This window comes from Clinocottus analis, unplaced genomic scaffold (genome assembly GCF_023055335.1).
Source record: "Clinocottus analis isolate CAN_PGR_092001 unplaced genomic scaffold, fCliAna1.0.p SCAF_1, whole genome shotgun sequence".
Classification (NCBI taxonomy): domain Eukaryota; kingdom Metazoa; phylum Chordata; class Actinopteri; order Perciformes; family Cottidae; genus Clinocottus; species Clinocottus analis.
The window spans coordinates 8,036,232-8,056,833 of NW_027175820.1; the positions used below are offsets into that span (position 1 = coordinate 8,036,232).

A 20,602-nucleotide genomic window follows, 5' to 3' on the forward strand; every position below is an offset into this window, starting at 1 on the left:
CGACAGCCGAGGAGGGGCTGAATGAAGGAGGCAAAACGGGACAAAAATAATTCTATATCGTGCGAGGCATCTCTCTCCGGGAATTTGGTAGATTATTAGAAGCGCGACCCTCAGCAGCTTAAATCCCCGACTAACGAGGGCATCGTCTTCAAGTGACATTTCCCAGCCGAAGGAAAGGGGGAAGAAGGAGATTAAATAAATTAAAAAGTTTTTGTTGAGATAAGCTTGAGATCTACACAAAAAAAGGTCGCCGCCCCCAGAGATGATGAATTGCGCACGCACGCACGCACGCACGCACGCACGCACGCACGCACGCACGCACGCACGCACGCACGCACGCACGCACGCACGCACGCACGCACGCACGCACGCACGCACGCACGCACGCACGCACGCACGCACGCACGCACGCACGCACGCACGCACGCACGCACGCACGCACGCACGCACGCACGCACGCACGCACGCACGCACACACACACACACACACACACACACACACACACACACACACACACACACACACACACACACACACACACACACACACACACACACACACACACACACACACACACACACACACACACACACACACACACACACACACACACACACACACACACACACACACACACACACACACCTCATATATTATTGCCAATTTGGGAAGGGGAAGTTTGTTCACTAAATATTTGATGGACACCCCTAGCTGCAATGAGATTAACAGATTAATATTGCCAAAAGGATGTGTTTATCACTGTGTGTGTGTGTGACGTGTGTGTGTGTGTGTGTATGCGCACACGAGTACCAAAAGAGTCCAAATGTTAATTAAAAATACATCAAACGTCACACAGCTAACCGCAGCCCATCAAACTTAGTGATAAGGTCACAATTGCAAGAAGGGGGAGGAGGTGTCCTTAATGTTACAAGAGAAAAACAACCGACACAAACCAAAAACACTGTAAGCTCGTTAATAATACCACTGTCATACATAAACAAGTCTATCGTCTGTATTGCCAATTGATTTAGTACTCATTGTCTAGTCTACCGTCAGAATAACATCCTACGGTTAACAGGAAATTATTTCCTGCATATGCCGCAGCTTTGAAAATGAAACAGGAAGATGTTTATTGCGCCGTCGGGTGCGCAACATGATGCTGACGAAGTGATGGAGGAAAGGCGACTGATGCTCCTAAAGAGACATACTGGTAACATAGACTCTGTGTGTGTGTGTGTGTGCACGTGTTTAAGCGCGCTTATGCATGCATTAAGTGTGAGAGAGATACATATTGAGTATTCTAAAAGCCTTAAAAAAGCAGTAGCCCTGAGGGCCCATGCTGAGTTAATGTGGCCTTGCCATCGGTTAATCCAAATGGTATTTAGCTTCTAAAACAAGCACAAGAAGCTACCACGACCATGGCCGAGGTGGGAGCTCGGACAAGAGTGACCAGCAGCCACTTTTGGTGAAACAGGCTGCAGCCTGGAGATTAGAGAGCCTGCGGAGATTTGCAGAGGATGAATGTAAAGCTGAGCTGAACAATGAATACTACTGGCCAAGATTGTTTAAGGGGATAAGATGTTCACAGACAAAAGAACAACAAAAAAACAAAATCTGGCTCTATGTGGGATTGACTTTGTGTATCAGAGTGTGTTGCTTGGGTGTGCGTCCTTGCAACAGTGTGTGCACGCGTGAGATTAGCCTGTCTGGTGTAGGTGCGAGCTTGTGCGCTTGTGCATGCGTGTGTGTGTGGTGGAAGAAAGTTTTGGCGATGAGAGAACTGTAGTGAAAAAGCCAAAAAGACCAGACAGTCCTATTTGGAAGCCCTTGAAGCAACACGGCTTCAAATGCAGAGGGGGCTTAAACGACTTAGGAAAAGAATAAATCTGCCGCCATCACCCAATCCTCTTTTTTTTATGGGTCGGAAGAGGGACACTTGACTTCCCGTATTTTAAATATATATATTTGCCTTTTACATTTTCAACCCATCCAACAGCAATCTGAACCCTCACGGTATATGACGGTGCCGGATTTAAAAGGGATCTCTTCGTTACTCCGTTACAATCACACACACAAGCTTCGTCAAAGGTCAAAGCAAATTACTAATCTTTGGCATTCTCACCGAAGTCGGCGAAGGAGGACTGCCCGACAAACTTGGCTGGTGGCTCCATCGGCATGACTTCTTCTCTGGTGAAGTTCCCGTCCTGAGCCATTAGGTAGATGGAGACAGAGACAGAGAGAAAGACATTAAAACAGAGGACCGGTGTATCATGGTAAACATAATGGTTCTGTCCTCTCTATTAATGAGGCTAATGTTGAAGCTAGTGTTTATTATTTAAATTAGCTGCTGTAAAGGATACTTATTCAGGATTTTGTGAAACCTTACAGGCGCCGCGGAAAGTTGATGGAGCTTATGGCAAGTTGTTGGAATTTACAAAGTACATAAACTTAAAGGTTATTATTTTGTACAGAGATGATGTCTTCTCAAAAGGGTTACAGTATTGTAGCAGCGTGAAATGAAATTAAAAAAACTATGTGGTTGTGGAGAAATGAAGGAAACGTCCAAGGAAAACCGTTTGCTGCTCGTCAGGTTGGAAGTAAACACAACGTGTCAGGACCAGAAGTCTCCAGTTTATCTGTGTCTCCGTGAGACCAATATATAGGTTTGCATCGAAAACAAAGGGTGCACGGGTTCATACGCACATCATACGCAATCAGTGTGTGGTGCCCTTTACAGAGGGCATGAAAGAAAGATAAGGAGATAAGCATATTAGTGGGGGGAAAGTCTGTGTGTGTGTGTGTGTGTGTGTGTGTGTGTGTGTGTGTGTGTGTGTGTGTGTGTGTGTGTGTGTGTGTGTGTGTGTGTGTGTGTGTGTGTGTGTGTGTGTGCGTGCGTGCGTGCATGTGAGAGAGAGAGAGATCAGATGTGACTCTGTGCAGTGGGAAACTGTTGCCTGCTGATAGCAACATTAGTGATTTATGAGAGCGAGAGAGGCAGAGACAGAGAAAGGCAGGGAGAGACATTCAAGGACTGAGTCAGAGAGAAACGTATGCATTATGTATAAATAGCGTATGTGTGAGGGGTTGTATGTGTCGTTAAACACAGGAGTTACTATCATGTTCCATTTTCTGCTGTATATAATTGAGTTAATGACAATAAATTGAGGCAAAGATGAGATAAAGCAGACACTACCCTCCACAAATCGCCGACTACCTTGTGAGATGTAAAGTCATTGCAATGTAACGCAGCAAATTCATTTGAATAAAGCCATTTATTTAGGGGCTAAAACACGAGGAATAAGGAACATTGAAGTATTATAAAATCTATAACATCACATCTTTTCAATACTTAACATAATCAATGAGAATATACTGCAAAATAGGCGTGAGCGATATCCGAAAATAATCTCATTGTCTTTTATTTTTTTGAGGCCAGTATTGCATCATCTTCTGGATCATTTACTATACACAGGCATTAAATCATTACATGGTACATTGGACACAGTCAACATATTAACTGCTCTTTGTAGACCAGGCCAATGTGTTATGGTGAATTGATGCATGAATTGTAGGGCTGACACCTTCTGCTACGTTGCACAATAGGCCCCTTTTCAGAGCAGTGATTTACGGGGGCAGGAGCGATATGTGAGCAGGAAAAATGTGTCTCTTTATTTAGCCTACATCATCATGACTATAGCTTTTTTTCTCTCAATACATTCTGAAAGAAGAACAACAAAGCACTGCAGGCCGGGCTCACACTGATATGTGTCACATAAGTATCTTACTGATTTCCAGACAGTTACAGTATTGTAACAAATCAAACTGAAGTGCACTTCAGGCTACGGCTCTACTGCTCTAACCATATTCAGATGACTCAAAGCCTCGTTCTAACAGGTTCACTGTTCCTGTTCCTCTTCACAGACAAAGTGGAAGCCTTCACTGCCCATTTACTACGACCTGACAACTTTACTGGAAAACTTCTTTTCTGCTTCGATTGACAACTGCTTCCCGATTGTTCATTTGAACGCTGCTAATGTTTTTGTGTTTAAGTTTGGTTGAATGACACAACACACAAAGATAATTATAACCATTGCCATTGAGACAAGAACATCAGCTCTCAAAGTGTCTCGGTCTTTAGAAGAAACTCTGGCATTTAGAACTGCATTGCAGACTTTTACATGAAGAAGGAAAATAATATGGCTTTGCTCCCATTGAGCCATGACTCTTGTTGTGGTTACGCTGGTCTTTTTCCCCCAATGCGACCTTTGTGGTTTCCCCAGATTAGACTCGAGTTCAGATCTCAGCAAGCCGAGGACAGCGTGTCGGCAGAATATGGACGATTTATCAAAAAGGTAGATCATCATCTTTGCCCGAAAAGGGGAGCGGGGCAGGGGGGGGGACCCTGGACTAAAGCCCTGCATAGACCTGCTGTCTGAGTCCTGTTTAGTGACTGCAGATTGGATAGGAAAATTGACGGTAAAATGTGAACTTAAAAAAATACAAATCCGATGGCTCCCCTATCAGGCGTTGAAGGGCGGACGCACATGCGTCGGTACAGCGAAGCTCTGATATGGTGCATACGATCGCAAAAGTCACAGTGGGGAAAAAACAAAACAAGTGTAACTCTGGCCACTGCGACAGCGAGCCAGGATTTACAACACCAGGACTGTGTCCTTTTTATACTATATCAGCTCAACGTGTCTATTCCTCTATCATAGACACTGAACAGGTTTCTTTTTTAGGGTGGTTCTGAAAGAGTAAGAAAAAGAAGTCGTCGAGCCTCACTGGAGTTGTTGGGGGGGAGGGGTGGGTCCAATTTTTCCAGACAACTGTCACAGAAACTGCCCTCTTGATCATCTTATCTTCTTAGCCTCATACTCACAGTCCCCAAGTCCACCCTGAGACATTTTTAGATTAGGGGACTAATTGTGTGCTGCCAGCGGTGATGACCCAGTAGATTTATGACGGCGTTCCCTTTAGGTCAGTTAGTGCATAAATGTTTTAACATATGAATGAGGCCTCTGCAGGACCGCTCATAAAAAGAACTGGAATGTGAATATTGGCAAATGTTCGTCTTGATCCGGGCAGCTATTCCGAAAAAAAAGAAAAGTGGGAATAAAATGACTTTGCTTTAAATAAATAGGAGCCGGGTAGTTGGGTTGCATGTGCAGCAACAGCCACCATGCCAACAGACAAAGGAAATATTATCAAACGTGTGTGTGTCTGCGCGCGCGCAAGATTATTGTTATTTCCGAATTTCAGTGTCTTCTAATCACGCACTGTGGCTGAAACTCTTACAAATAATTGTTTTTTGCAGAAAATTGGTGCCAAAAAACTGCCCGCCACGTTTAATGTTATGAAGTGTTCATTAACAAATTGTACATGTTACAAAACCTTCAAACTTGAACACTTAGTCACATGATGTCCTGTGAAAAATCACAGTGGTTGTTTCATGCTGTGCAGGAATCCACTTCAATTTGAATTATGCACAGCAAACATATTGTGCATTCAGAAGTTAATTGTTTGCATCTTGTTTGACGCTTTGAGTGCTGCTGAGGCAGAAATGTAGTCATTTATTATTTTGCTGGTATAAGTGGGCCAAGACACTCGTCCAATGATTCAAGCCGTCACTGGCAGCGGATACCGTTGTTGTAGCACAATTCTGTTTGTTTCAATTTGTTAAGAAGTATTGATTCCCTCAACATTGTGTATTCAATGTGTGGGTATGTGTGTGGATGGTTGTGTATGTGTATGGGCATCTGTTAGTGTGGATGTTCATGTATATAAGGGTTAGAGTTTATACTTGCCTTTAGACTACCGATACTAAATTCTACGGTTTTGAGTATTTGCTATTTGTTATATCATGTTTGTTTATTTGGATGTCAAGGATGACTGTGTTGAAAACACAAAATAAAAAGTTCAAAAAAACAAAATAGTGTTGAAGAACATTAGGAGCAAATGCCAGAAGTTGAGTTTTCATTCAAACTAACTTGACTGGTGTGTCAGCTGCATGCCAAATTCATCAGAGCACACGATGGGCATATAGCCTCCTAAGACACCATATGCTCCTAACTAACAATGTAGCATTTCAAAAGGCTATTTTTATTAAATATTTTAAAACAGAGTTTGGCAAAATGATCACAACACATTAAACGCACATAATCGCCACTCAGTCTCGACTCTGGCTGGCTAAAGAAAAGATAGGGAGTTCATTGCGTTTCTGTATATTTTTTACATAACAGCGGTGCTATTCATTTAGAGGAAGCAGTGCTTCTTCTAAAATTATTCCCAAATAATTCATGCAGAAAAAGCAAAAATAATTCAATATAGAGAGAGATACAGTACGCATTACCCTTTTGCTTTCTGAAACGCATGCGAGTACGTCCAACTGACCTATGCAGAAGGAAATGACACACTTTGAAGCTGATCTCTTCAAAAGCAGGGAGAGTCAGCTAATGTTAATTCCGATCATAAGCTTCCAATCGCACGCTCGTACACTTGTACGGACGCACCCACAGATGTGGCAACAGGGTGTTAACTCTCTCTGCGCATCGTGGATGAGATCCCAGAGTGATTGACTGCTGCTAGCTGCCTGATTGCAAGATGTCATGATTAAAACTGTGACGTGTGTGACGATTTGAGAACAGCTGATTGATGTGTGAAGATGAAAGGATTACAGGTCTTGCCATTATTCTTGCATCTGTTCACATCACCCTTGAACACACACACACACCGCGCACGCACACACACACACACGCACAAACACACATGCTTTTAACATGGCGAAAAACTTCAAAGTAATAAATATGGCGTAGAATTGATACTAATGCTGGTGTCAAAACGTGTGCCATGTATGAATTTGTATTCAGTGGCGCATGACACGCTGGATAAATTGTTGCTAGGAACAGTGGGATTAAGGTTGTGATCTACTCTTGCATGAGACTGCAGACATGCAGTGTATTAATATTTCATATATGGCTATAGTAGCAAGGATAAACTAACCACAATATAGCTTGTGAAGAATATATATGTTCTGCTGTTGAGTGAGGTGAACTGAATGCTAAACATCTCATATGTATGCTACAACTCATACAGAGGAGCAGGAGGCACAACTCACATGAACTTGTCCTGATGAACTCAGAGACAAAAAGCACTTGTGTCACTATAAAAAAAAATACAAATACAATAAATGTCTCTATTTAAATATGTCAAGATATTTTGTTGGCCTCTATAAAGTAAGGCTTAAGCTCATGTAACCACTCTATTATGTGCATATTATGCTTTCAAGTCCAGAGGGAACATTTTTAATAGTTAGGACAACGTCAAATTAGCATGAAATTAGCTATTTTGCACAGAAGGAAATACAAAAAGTCTTGAAGAAAGCGACATGCTCAAGTGTTTCAAAAGTACTGAAATTGTAGATCCGACGACAAAGAAAGAGGCCGATGTGTTTTTGTTGCACACTAAAGTAATTGTGCATGTGACCAGAGGCATCAGTTTCTTCCTTAAAAATGAACAATGACATATTGGATCAGCAGTTGTAGAATTTACCCTTAAAACCACTTAGCTCTACTTGACGGCCAATGAAAATACCCCTTTTTACTTATCACTGAAGCTTGTTCTCAACCCTGATGGGAATGGAATCGACTTTGCAGGTGTACAATACACAAGTCTAGCTGAACATGGCCGGTAGACAAACGTTAGAAACGATTCATCCTTTGGGGAACATGCCTGTAATATATTTCATGGCAATCCATCAAATAGCCTTTGAAACATTTCAATGAAAAACAAAAGTGTCAACCTCACGGCAGCAGAAGAGGGAAAATAACGGGATCAGTAAAGTCACTTGGATCCACCCTCTGGGGACCATGAATATCTTCACAAGACCATGTGGCCATCGGTCAAATAGCTGCCCAGAAATATGTTTTTGAAAAACTCGAAACAGAGACGGACAACAAACATGTAAAACATGAAAAATAATCTTAATGTTTTCCTCTAAAAATTCCTTTGCGTCATCTTCTCACCTCTCTTTATCAACATTTCTACAAGCTGTCACCCATCCTATCATTTTTTGGGGTCTGGCAGTATATTTGCTCTGTTTTGCTCCTGCTTGGTCTCGCTTTACCCTCACACACATTCTGCAAAATCCTTCAGTCCCTCTCGGTTTCACTCTTCTTCCTCGCCTCTTCCCTTCCCTTTCGCCTAGCCCCACCACCTCTAAGATAGACCACTGTTCAGCTTGTGCCTCGGCCTGCTGAATTTCAAACAGGCCTCTTCGACAAAAAACCCAGATCCACGATCTCCCCTCTGTGCTCTCCTAGAATATTAACTAGTCCTGCAGCAGTGTTAACAATCCAGCACCCCAAGCCTACCAACGCGTTGCAGGTCTGTTTGTTGCACTGAGGAAATGAACGCAGGGGTAGGATGGTGTGGTGTGTGCAGGGCAACACTAGATAATGACCAACTGTCATTGGATTCAAGCATGATATGAAAAGAGGAGTGATACAAAAATAATAGATCAATACAGCAAACAGGTGCTCAAAGCAAAAAGTTGTCTTCAGGAAGGCCGATAATGATCAGCCAGGTAAAACCAGGTGTCATGTTCAGCTGCTGCTACAGAACGAGCAGCAGGGACTTAGGTGCAGTCCTTTGATCTACACTCACAACGTCCTCACCAGTCGGGAACCACTTATTAACTAGAGCAGTGACAAGTCTTTAGTAGTCTACATAGTTACAAACACAGACACACACACACACACACACACACACACACACACACACACCTGATTAAATAGCTTCTGGTATTGCGTTGCATAAATGATATTAAGAGAATACAGAAACATTTGGAAAGACACCAACCATCACCAACATTCTTTTCAGTTCAGTAAAGTGTTGCATTGTCCTGGATTGTGCAACATTTCTGCAATATCATAAACTTTACACGAGAGACCTGCAATGATACATACAGCAATGTGTACGATGAAAAAGAATTCTGTGACTTAACTTTGCACTACATTATGGTAACGACACATGGGCCACATGCCTCCTACTGCTCGGCTGCGGTGACTCAGCCCCATGGCTGCCCCGCCTGAACCGGACTCTTGGAAAGACAGGCAGTAAAAGGGCAACTGGGACAGGAAAATGAGAAGAAATTACCTTGCTGATCCAGGTCTCAAATTTAGGTCCTTCAGTTGTCAGGAACAAATCTGTAGAAAGAGCGTATGGGGGGGGGGCAGAGAAAGAAGAGTCATTAAATTAATTATATTACTCAATATAGCGTCAAATCGTAAGAGCAGTTATCCCAAGACCCTTTTCACACAGAGCAGGTCTAGACTCTACTCTATACAGACACCCAACATTCCCCCATGAGCAAGCTCTGAGGCGACAACTTCAAGAAAAGAAAACTCCCCCGCTAACTGATACATCAGTTCATCTGGCAATCATAATCAAACACGTAGCGGAGGCTATTGATCTATAATGAAGAAAATGCTGTAGATTATTGGGAATGACAGCAATGAAAATGAACATAGTGCTCGAGCCGCGAACCTTTGTACCTTTACGGACTTGATGAATTGGTCACGAAGAAAGAACAACAGATCAATAAAAGGCCTGTAATTGCTTAGATTGCCTTATTCATACAGAATAAGCAAGTTATAGTCAAGGCTTAAAAGAGTTTCTGTATTATAAACTCCTGATGGCTGAAAGTAGGAGCAGAAAAACTCAGCTTTCTGGAGGCTTCACCCCCTGGAAATGCCTGTAGCTCGCTCTATTCAAATCTTATAACCGGCGGTTGTACTCGCTCATGAAGCACTTCCACTGCAGTCTGCTGTGAACCTCCCTCACTTTCATCGCCGGGGTTCTCCGGACTACGGTTCTTACCCGGTAATTAGACATGAAATAAATATTGGCATTGATCCGCCTTAGGGGCCCCCGCTACGTGTTGCCGTGCTCTGCATGGGAAAACATAAATGATAAAGGAAAGAGGGATGAATGAAGGGAAGACAGGAAGGAGAAAGATCGCAGGCAATAACCGAGAGGAACTGTTGAAGAGTACTGCAGTGGACACTGCGGCCAGAAGTAAGAAGCTGCAGCGTGACTTCTCACTTAAGTAAAAAAAAAACATTTATAAAGAAGATCTTTTTTGCAAATATGTCAAACACAGCATATACTGAAAAGTGTTCCTCTTTGAGAATACCGATCTGAGCTCTCATGGATGTGCTCTGAAATGTTATCCCAGGGATTCTGCTGCAGTCATCCCCAGAATCGAGGAGAGAAAAGAAGAGAAAAAAATGAGCAGAGGGAAGGAGCTTTCGCAAGGAGAGCTCGACTCTCCAGGAACATCCTGCCACCTCGGGTCGGGGAGCTTTAGGTAGGAATCATCTGTAAGTCTCGGCTTTTCCTGCTTCCCACTGCGAAATCTCTGCGTTTCCCACTACGATAACAACATTCCAATTCATTTTTGTGTTAAAACATGTGGTTTCTATATATTTACACATATTTTCTCTATTTTTACTATCTTTACGTGGGGGAGTTTTTCCTGATCTGATGTGAGGTCCTGGGACAGGGATGTCATGTGTACAGATTGTAAAGCCCTCTGAGCCAAATCTTGTATTTGTGATTTTGGGCTATACAAAATAAACTGAATTGAATTGAATACAGTACAGAACATTAGATACAATATACACATATATGTGTGAATTAATTGTATAGAATTATAATAGTATATACTTTTTTTGTGTATGATTTTATATTCCAAATTTGAGGCACTGTGTCCTTGTGCTCAAATGGTGGTTACACGCTAGCGCGCACACACACACAGTTAAGTTAAGCCACTTTTAAGCAACTAACAGTGCAACTTTTAATATGTAAAACTTTGTGGACTTGCAGACATGTTGCCCACTCAGACTCTTCACAAATGCAAAGAAGATGACAAATGCATGCATATATTATGCCTATATTATGTGCACGCACACGCATACACACTCCAGGATACACTCAGTAATTTGCACACTGTGTCTGTGCGTTTGAAGTCGCATCGGGTGGCGTGTTGATGAGCTCGGTTAATCAGCCAATCACGGTTGGATTTTGTCTAAGAGGCCTGATTGGCTGATTAGGTGAAATGGCGGTGTGTCGGTGAAAGAGGCATGGGGTAGCCGGAGGAGCAGGGAGATCTTCATCTTGTAAACACTTCACGTCCTCGCTGTGGGGACCCGCTCTCTCGTCTCACCACTTGACTTTTTTTTATGTATTTTTTTTAACCCGGGTTCACTTTTGCTAAACTCTTTTCTCCAACAATTTCTCTTCATCTCGTCTAAATGTCAGTCTAACTTGAAACTGCCCTTTAAAATGCCCCGTTGCAGGTTTAATTTTCAGCGCTGTCAGGCTGGTTAATTGAGGGGCGTAGACTGAAAGTGGACATTGAAGCTCGACCTGCGTTCTCCATTGACACCACACACGGCCCTGCTCTGATCAGTCCCGTGCGGGAATGTGTAGAGGGAAATGTGCGCACACAGAAAAGCCAATTCCTTTTCCGTAAACTGAGCAATAAGGTAATCTTAATGGGATTCCTCTGACATTATCCTCTTCAGTGCATTGTCCTTCTCTACTCTCACACCCTAATAGACAGAGTATTCTGCAAACACATACCATAAAGAGCTGCTAGCAATAAAAACCGAACTGCTGCCTCCATCACTCACTTTAACACAGTTTTACTGTTCCAGGGGACTTTTACTCGGCCACCAAGGGTCCTTTTAGGGACTTGTTGGAGTTAAAAGAGATATTGTAAAGAATAACGGAGGAGGGAGGGAAACAAAGAGAACAGAAACTGAGATTAGTTAGTTTGCATTGCCGTGCTTCCCCTCGGTTTGACTGAGACTTTGTTTAAATTAGTGTGCTCGCTGCAGAAAGCATGCAATTAGACTCATATTTATAGCTTCTTTTTTTTCCCCCAACACTTTTTCAAATCAACCATAAAAAATCAAATATTTAACCATTTTCCTACTTTTTCTTACATTGACGGAAGTGGGCAGAATGATCAAAGCTACCCCTCTTTTCAAACATCATAAAAGTCAACTTTAATTTTTATTTGGTAGAATTGTTGGCTCTTACTTCTTATAAGCGAGAGGCGACCACTCGAAAAGCGAAAACAAGATATTTTTTTGCCAATTCAGACAGTTTCATCACCATTCATCCTAACCTTAACACTTGAATTAAAAACTGCTGAATGCCTTGTCAGGTCTCTAAGAAGCATGATCTCCGGGGGGCCATCACTGTGGGCTTGGAAGAGGAGCCTGCTGCCCACCGGGGGCGTCGCTCTGACTGGAACGAGCCTACCACTATCGCTGGCGGTTCAGGCCTGTATTAAACGGGGAAAGCGACTTCACACATTCAAATGTGTTTACGGGTCTTGTGGGAGTACTACTGCCCATGTGACACATGTTGTATAAAGCCTCTTGTGGCTCCAGAGGGAGCAGTGAGAAGTCAGACACATAAGCCTAAGCTTCCTCCCAACATGAGGAAATGTCCAATACTCCAACTGTGCATCACGCAGTGACCCAAGCAGAGATGATGTGTAACCTCCATCATCCACACTCTTCCTCAGAAATAAAAGGATGAATCGCTCTGCATCTATTCCTGACTGTAAACATATGATGTTTACAGATCTGTTCAGGACGACACAGGAGCTCTGATAAAGAGGTGATTATCAGACAGGCACTGGCGACTGTCCAAGTATCTGACAAGCGACTAGTAATCCTGTTGGACTTGTATGATTGGAAGTGACCAACCCGACCATCAAAGACCGGTAATCCCGTCAAACCGTGGCTCTGTAGAAAGAAGAAAAAAGGAAGAGCAGGAGCGCTGCTGTAGTGTTGTAAGCAGTCAGAAGGGCTTTAAACATAAGCCTTATTGCCTTGATAATTCCTTCCAAAATATTCCTGGGATATATAATTGGAATGATTTTAGGATTACATCCATCCTACCATTAGACCAAAATTCAAAGACCATGCTCTTGGGAGCAATTACTAAATGTCTGCTATAGTTGCACAATTTGAGCTTTTCTTTTGGCCACCACTGTAGCTTTTAATTTGAAACTGTACAGAATAGAAATAAGGTGGGATTTGGACTACTCCCGAGCTACATCTGTAAATTCATCCTCTCTGTTCCAATTTACATATCCTGTGCATTGTTCTGCACAAACTGATTTGCTCTTGTTGAATTTTTTGTCTCGTTTACATGCTTTTCTTTTTGTATCTGCAGCATTGAGATTCAGGAGGTTTTTTGGAACAGTGTTTTGATAAGAGTGGCCAGCCTGAGTCAACGCACTGATTCCGTCGGCAAAAAGATGAGGGTATTTTTCTATTACAGTTTTTAAAATCTTGCCAAAAATTAGCTCTGGGGCAAACACAAAGTTTACGACGCTCGTGCATCTTGTTCAAGAAGACAACCTTAACAAATGAACAAGTCTTTTTTTTTTTAAAGCGCACATGCTCAAGTGTCTGAGCGCGTTCTATTTTGCACCGCTGCTACATTAATTCTGAATACTGTCAGACATTGAGTTTTATTAGGGTTAACAACAAGTAAACAGACATCAAATCCAACAGCAGCAGCACCGATCTGACAACTCGGTGCACAAACACACATTTAAAGCATACACTAATAGAGCCGTCACCCCTCCACCACTTGGGAAAGTTGCATACATAATTGAGGTATATAAATGTGCTTGTGTGTGGGAGGGCGGGCTTGCGTAACAGCAACGGGGATTCAGAGCGCTAAGTGGTTTGTCATGTCGCCGCATAATTAAAAAGACGCTAACTGTAAAAGCTGGAGCAACGGCTGCACTGGGCATGAAAAAATACATTTTAAAAACACAGACGGAGAGAGAAGGACTGAAACCAGATGCTAAGACTGTCCGGCTATCAAGGTGGGTCCAGATACCAACGAAATGAGCCGGCGAAGCGTATCGTACGCGCTAACAAAAGCAAGCTAATCCGTTAATTGCAAGAGAGGCAATCTGTAATCACTTGAATATTTACTTTACGTCCCTCTGCTCACCCGCACGCTCAGATATTTTTGCTTTGTTAAATTTTCTCTTCTGTACAAACGCACACTGTCATCACGCCCACGAGTGCATGATGAGTAGGCTGCATGAATACCCCCCCCCCTTCGTACCCACCAACACACACAAACTGTGAGACTGATTTTCAAAACATTATTTAATATCTGTGTGTGCATCTGCGTGCAGATTCTTTTCATTTTTATTTAGTTGTGATACAGCTAATCACCGACAATCAGCTAGTCCTTTCACACTAATAATGAGAAGTGTGACTGTTGCCTATAACTGAGTGTTAAGAGCAACAACTGCCATCGCTCAAGTGTCGTGAAGCAAACAGCTGCAAAAAAGGTGAAACAGCACGCTGCAGAGGCGCCATAGGTCTCACTGCTGTTTCTGTTGGGACAAACACCAGAGTGCTGCACAGAGTTCAAAGGCTGTATGCTCTTTCTACTTCAGCAGGACACAGGTGAGCTTGACATAAACAGGTAAGGGCAGGTGTAGGCTGACTGTTGGACGCACGTTGGATCCACAAGAAGAAATGTACCGCATGTGAATGGAAACGTCTGCAACCACATGAGAGTAATTGTGCTGGTGAATGATCTACAAACAAAAGAAATAACAATTCTAAATGTGTACAAATGCATGCTCCGATCTACACAGAAATAAAGAGGAACTTTAATCCGGCCGTTTAAAACTCTTTTACAACTTTTTAAAATTTAAAACAAAAAAAAAGTGCATTCAATTTTTTCAACACAGATCGTGTAATCGCCTTTGAAAAGCTTCCTGTGTATGCAAATGTATAAAAAAAATGATCACGTTCTTTTGCATTTACTTTTAAATTCTTAAATGTGTGCACACGGATAACCTGATATGACACACATCAGGTTGAGTGGGGAGTTTTGAGACATCTCCAGCTCCTCACAGATCCACCAAACGTATGCTGTTTTTAAGTACTGGTTTCAAAGTGGGAAATATGTGTTGTTGTTTTTTTTCTCTAAATAGACAGTCTAGCTCATCACCCCTCTTGGAGAACACATACAGTTTTGTACAACGTATACCATATACCAGGGGTCATAAATCATCTTATGTTATTCCAATAAGCTTCCCGACTTGAGCAAGATTTTTTTACTGACAGGAAAAGGCAGTCGTCGGAGAAGTGCGCAAGTCAGAGAAGTAATTTCACATGGCGTTCTCCAAAAATAAAAGCATGGACAGCGAAACAAGAGCCTTGAACAAAAAATGGACAGACTCTTATGTTCATTCTGCCTACGGCAGCTCCAAATCAGTATGTCTCATTTGTTCAAAGACCATGACGAGTATTAAAAGCAATAAATGAAGCGGCCCTACCAGACAAATTTCAACTCTTTTGAACAAATATACCCACTTACATCCAAAATAAAGGGACAGATGATAAACAGCCCAATAAGATCAGGATCCACACACTTCAATTAACAACCCAACAACGACGTTAACAGAGGGGAGAAATGAGCTGAAACAATTGGTTATAACCACAGATGAAGTCCCTGCATACACGAGTTTACTCTCTTTTTTTAGAAGATGAGAATATATTATCGAGGCTTTTTTCGGTGACATCCCTTCACACCTGAATGAACTGAATTTAAAGCCTCAGGGCAATTCAGTTAAATTAATTTCTCTAAAATGAACTACTGTATTATAAGATGCAGATTTTTCAAAAGCTCTCCGTTGTGCAATACATTTTTATATGCATCTCTTGTTTTATTATTGGACGATGTATTATTTATAATTCATCCAGTTCAATTTGAAATCTGACAATAAAAATTGTTGCGATATTGTTCAATTTAACTTTCTTGATTTGATAGTCGGTTGTTGACTACAGACGTAGTAATACATATGGTGTATATGCTGGACCTTTGTATGAGAAAATTATTTCTCACTGGACCTTGCTGATTATCAATTAAATGCCTCTGGTCTATACAGTTGAGTATATGAGCCTATTAGTGGAAATATATGGTTTAAATAAGCAACTGGAGGTCGCAACCTACTTCAACAAACATCTGCGCAGGCTGCTAGCGTTTTCAGTTTACTTCCTGCAATAGGGTGGGATTTTTCGTTTTCACAGCAATCGCTCGTCACTCGTGTTCACTTGGAAATAAGAGCGACCACATCACGTGAGCAGTCTTGGACCGGTTGTTTTGGTCCGCACCAAAGTATGATTATGGCGCTCGCGATCTGAAGCGAAAGCAGCGTAAAAATAAAACACACTTGTGGTTTCATCGCATACAAGTAATGGTAAGCGTACAGCCCAATACTCGGTGTGCATATCGCGGTCATCAAAATGTGATGCTCAAAGTGAAACCTAAAGATTAAAGAATCTTCTTTCCCCGCTCGATCAAAACTTGCTGGCAGCACGCAATGTCGGTTTGAAGTCTTGCAATATGTCGGCCTCATAATGTAAGCTGACACTTTGCCGATTAAAAAAAAGCAAGGTAAAGTGAGCTAATCCAAGTTGATACTCAGGTTTAGATTGAGGAGAGGAGACGACAGGAAAGGAAAGGAGAGGAGAAAAGAGGAGAAGCAGAGCGTAGGGAGATGAGCGGTCCTTGAGTTATTCATAGCCTCTCCATCAGATTTGTTAAGGGGATTGGAAGCAATTTAAAGGCCTCCACTGACTGTTTGACTCGAGAAGCATTATGTCTCTCTATTCCATTATGTTGAGCCGCAGTGTGGGGATAAAGACCAGGCTTCCTATTAGCCTCTGTATAAACAGATAGGGCGATGCTAGACGGGTGCTATGCCTCGGCAGAGAGGGAGAACTCTGACATTGAGGAGAACAGACAGCAGCGGGCGGGAGCCTATAATATCCCTGCTTTGTCTCACTATCACCTTCCCGTTTTTTTTATCTGCTTCTCTCTGCGCACATATACCCCCTTATCTGCCACACTATGTAGCCCAGAACAGCAGCACCAGTGCTGTGGATCAAGAGGTGTTATGACTCAGTGAACACGGCGAGCAGAAAACGGTCACAGGTCTGTCGCTCAAAACAAGCTCATGGGCCCATTGACGGCCACAATTTGTGACCCAAATGTAAACAAAAAGGCAGCCGCAGGAGTGGAACCTGCCGAATACGACTGACACTAGACATTTCTTTCACTTAGATTTGTCGTCACAGGGAGAGAAAAAAAGAGGCCTTTCTGGAGCAAGAATCCCTCACTGAGCATTGTTTCAGTGTCTCAGTACTATAAAAATACATGAACATCATGCTGAAAATGTTGACATTCTATTTTTTTCCCCTGTAAACTTTTAAAACGTTAAACGGATGAAGGATTCTAAAATGGACGTGACATTTCCCTCGCTGTAGTGATCAGACCCGTTAGGTTTCATCTGGGCCTTGATACCGACTCATGAGAAACACTGAGGCCGTTGTATTGTACGGGGCTGCACAATATATCTTTTTTATTACCGTTTTCTTGCGCTATAAACACATTGTAAAACAAGATGCAGTGATTCTTTTTGAAAGACAGTATCAGTACACACTTGCTCTTTAAAATGTAATGTATCATTCATTTCATATTGGTGCTATCTGTGTGGAATTCCATTTCTTCAATCAAAGAATGTTGGAAATAATTGAATTAATCCTTTTTTTAAGTAATTTGTTGTACTTTAGCAGTTTACTGACAGCAGCATAAGAGAGTGCAATATAATATTCGTTTATTTAAAGGCAAGCAGTAACGTTATTGTGGTATTCAACAAAGTAATTGCATACTTCCTTCATATTGTGCAGCCCTACCCTGCACACATGATACAAAGGCCTTGTGCATATACATGCCGTACGGCTATCTGGAGTGGTTGCTGGGCAGCATCAGCGTAGAGATAGTTGCGAAGATGAGAATGCATATGACCGCCGGCAGAGAGAACCACGATTATTGATTCCACTGAGCTGGGTAGAGCCGCGACTATATATATTGTGACCGGACGACTGCGTGGCTCCGTTTATAACGAGCCCGTCTCTCTTCTTGCTCCTTTGCTTCTCTGTCCTTTCCTTCACCCTCTTCCTAGCGTTGTGTCCCCACAGAGCTAGAGGCAGCCGACCCTTACGATCACAAAGCATTTCTAAAGGGTTTCGGTTTGTTGTCCTGACAGCCAAAAACAAAATTCAGGTCAACAGAGTTGCCTTTTTTTGTGTGTGCTTGTAATAACTCAATAATGGTAAACTCAATTGCTCCCCTGGATTGCGTCAATTTTGGAAAATTCAATCAGCTTGGATATTACACTTAATATATAGGCAAATGCACTAACATTGTCTGTCCCCCCCATACACACTAATAATCCATTTCTAAATGGCAGAGCATGATAACAATCATTACTCCAATGGAGGAAAAAAAAAAAAAATGGAAAGGGAATCTCAGAAGACAAATCATTCTCGCCTTTTAAACTTTCTCTCTTCTTTTTTTACACTCACGACACGGAGAGGCAATCTGAGGCCAACAACAACAGTAACGACAGCGGCAGTATTACATGCCCCTCCTTGTACCTGTAAAAGGCCTTGCAGTGGCGCAGCAGTTTATTCAGGCGGCAGAGCAGAGTGGATGTGACAGCCGCTGCATTAGTGTCTGATACGCCATGTGTGTGTTTGTGCAAATGTGCCGTCACCTCACTCATCCCCATAGCTCCAAGCCATTAGAGTTGTGTGGGGGCAATGGAAAGTAAAAATTCAAAAGGAGAGAAAATGTACAATGTGAGAGGATGCGGGCAGAGCAGGAAGAGGGACAGAGGGATGTACAGACACGAGAGGAAACAAGAAAAAGAGATGGACGGAGCCAATCCTCTCTTTTTGTCCTGTATCTAATGCACCTGAACGGGTTATTTGTTAGCCTGTTACTCAGTAAACAATCTGCAACTCCTATCCCCTGCTGGCTGTCAAAAGGACGGACGCACACATACTTACTCGCTCGCTCGCTCGCTCATTCCCTCATTGTGGGGTTGCTGGGAATGTGTGTGTGTGTGTGTGTGTGTGTGTGTGTGTGTGTGTGTGTGTGTGTGTGTGTGTGTGTGTGACAATAATGAGGCAAATGAGATGAAAGCGCAGGCACATACAAATTCTTGTTTTCTGTGTTTGTGCATCTGGTGTATATTTGTCCACCATTTTGATAGAAGCCAAGTCCTCCTCTATGTGCATCGATTTTTGTTCCCCACCGCCTTTAACCCTATCAGACTGATCCATGCCTCAGCTGGACGGCGGGACGGCGTTGGTATTCTAAAGGAAATGTCACAACCCTCAGCAGTGAAACACACACTTAGCATCGAGAAGCAACGCTCCCTCCACGCTGAGAGCCAGACGCGAGGCTATAAGGTTAGTCTGAAAATATACAGACGTTAAGAGTCCAATCTTTTGATATCCGATGCCTGTTTCAATGCAAGGACAAACCCCTTAAAAATGACATACAGTCTGTGCAATCTTCTGTTCACCCAAACAAGCAGAGCCAGATGTTGAAAAGAAACACTTCCAGTGATCAAAATTGCTCATACCAAAACAATGCAATTGTATGTGTGACAAAACAAGTTTTGACCTGCTTTTGCAGTTAGAATCATTCATTTCAGTATGTTACTTCATAAAATGCACAATGTCAGAGTGTACCTTCTGAAAAGGGTGGAAGAAGGAACCGTGTGGGGTTGCAGCCAAAAATCTTGACTGCCCCTCCCGCCCCCCTTTGATATGTGGCCCTGTCCCTCTGCTAGCAAGGAACCATCGGACTGTGAAACGAGCTTTTCCAAACTCGCCCAAAGCCCACAAAGACGATTTACTCGAGTGTCGAAAGAAGAAGCAGGACAGAACCTTAAAATTTGTGCTGCTACCTTGTCCGATGAGAGAGAACAGTCAGGGTGAGCTGTGCAATCTCCACACACACACATTCATTTTCAAGTATTTTCTCAGGCTACAACATGGCTGGCTTAGTAACTTTGTCACACCATTTTAATAAAGACTGTGATGATGCCAATCACTGTCATTGCAACCACGCTGATTTATATGAATATATGCTTAAGTCAATACCACACTGACACGCGCAAACATGCACCATGCATTCACAATAACCACCGCCCTCCCTCAGATAACCACCACACACACACAGATAAAATGTAGAATCCAGGCCAGGAACAAAGTGAAAAGCTCTGCAGAATAAATCCGTCTCTAAGCCAATATGTAGCTCTAACTCCACACTGTGTGACTTCCACCCCGATCTATAAAAAACGCTCATTCACAAACATGGCAAAACACGCCGGCGTAGAATGGAGCAAAGCTATTCCCGGAGGAAATAATCTCCTAAAACCATTACAGAGAACGACGTAGGTGCAGTAGCTATGGGGAGGATTATGCCTCCCCTCCCCAACACACACACACACACCTATTTTCATTGCTTTTCTTATACCGCACATGTGCGTAAATAGAAACTGATTACCAAACTACTGTAACAAGCGTAGTAAAGCTCATTTAGCGGACTGGAACGAAGTGTGTGTGTGTGTGTGTGTGTGTGTGTGTGTGTGTGTGTGTGTGTGTGTGTGTGTGTGTG

General features: G+C 42.6%; 1 protein-coding gene across 1 annotated transcript in view; it reads right to left on the minus strand.

Annotated features, from left to right (window-relative positions):
- The window catches only part of itfg1 (integrin alpha FG-GAP repeat containing 1), a 118,509-nt gene that overhangs the window by 87,270 nt on the left and 10,637 nt on the right, over window positions 1-20,602 (minus strand). Inside the window, exons 7-8 of the mRNA XM_068578944.1 lie at window positions 9,158-9,207; window positions 2,124-2,205 (exon numbers count right to left, since the gene is read on the minus strand). Coding sequence (XP_068435045.1) covers window positions 2,124-2,205; window positions 9,158-9,207 — 132 coding nt within the window. The remainder of the gene's footprint in view (window positions 1-2,123; window positions 2,206-9,157; window positions 9,208-20,602) is intronic.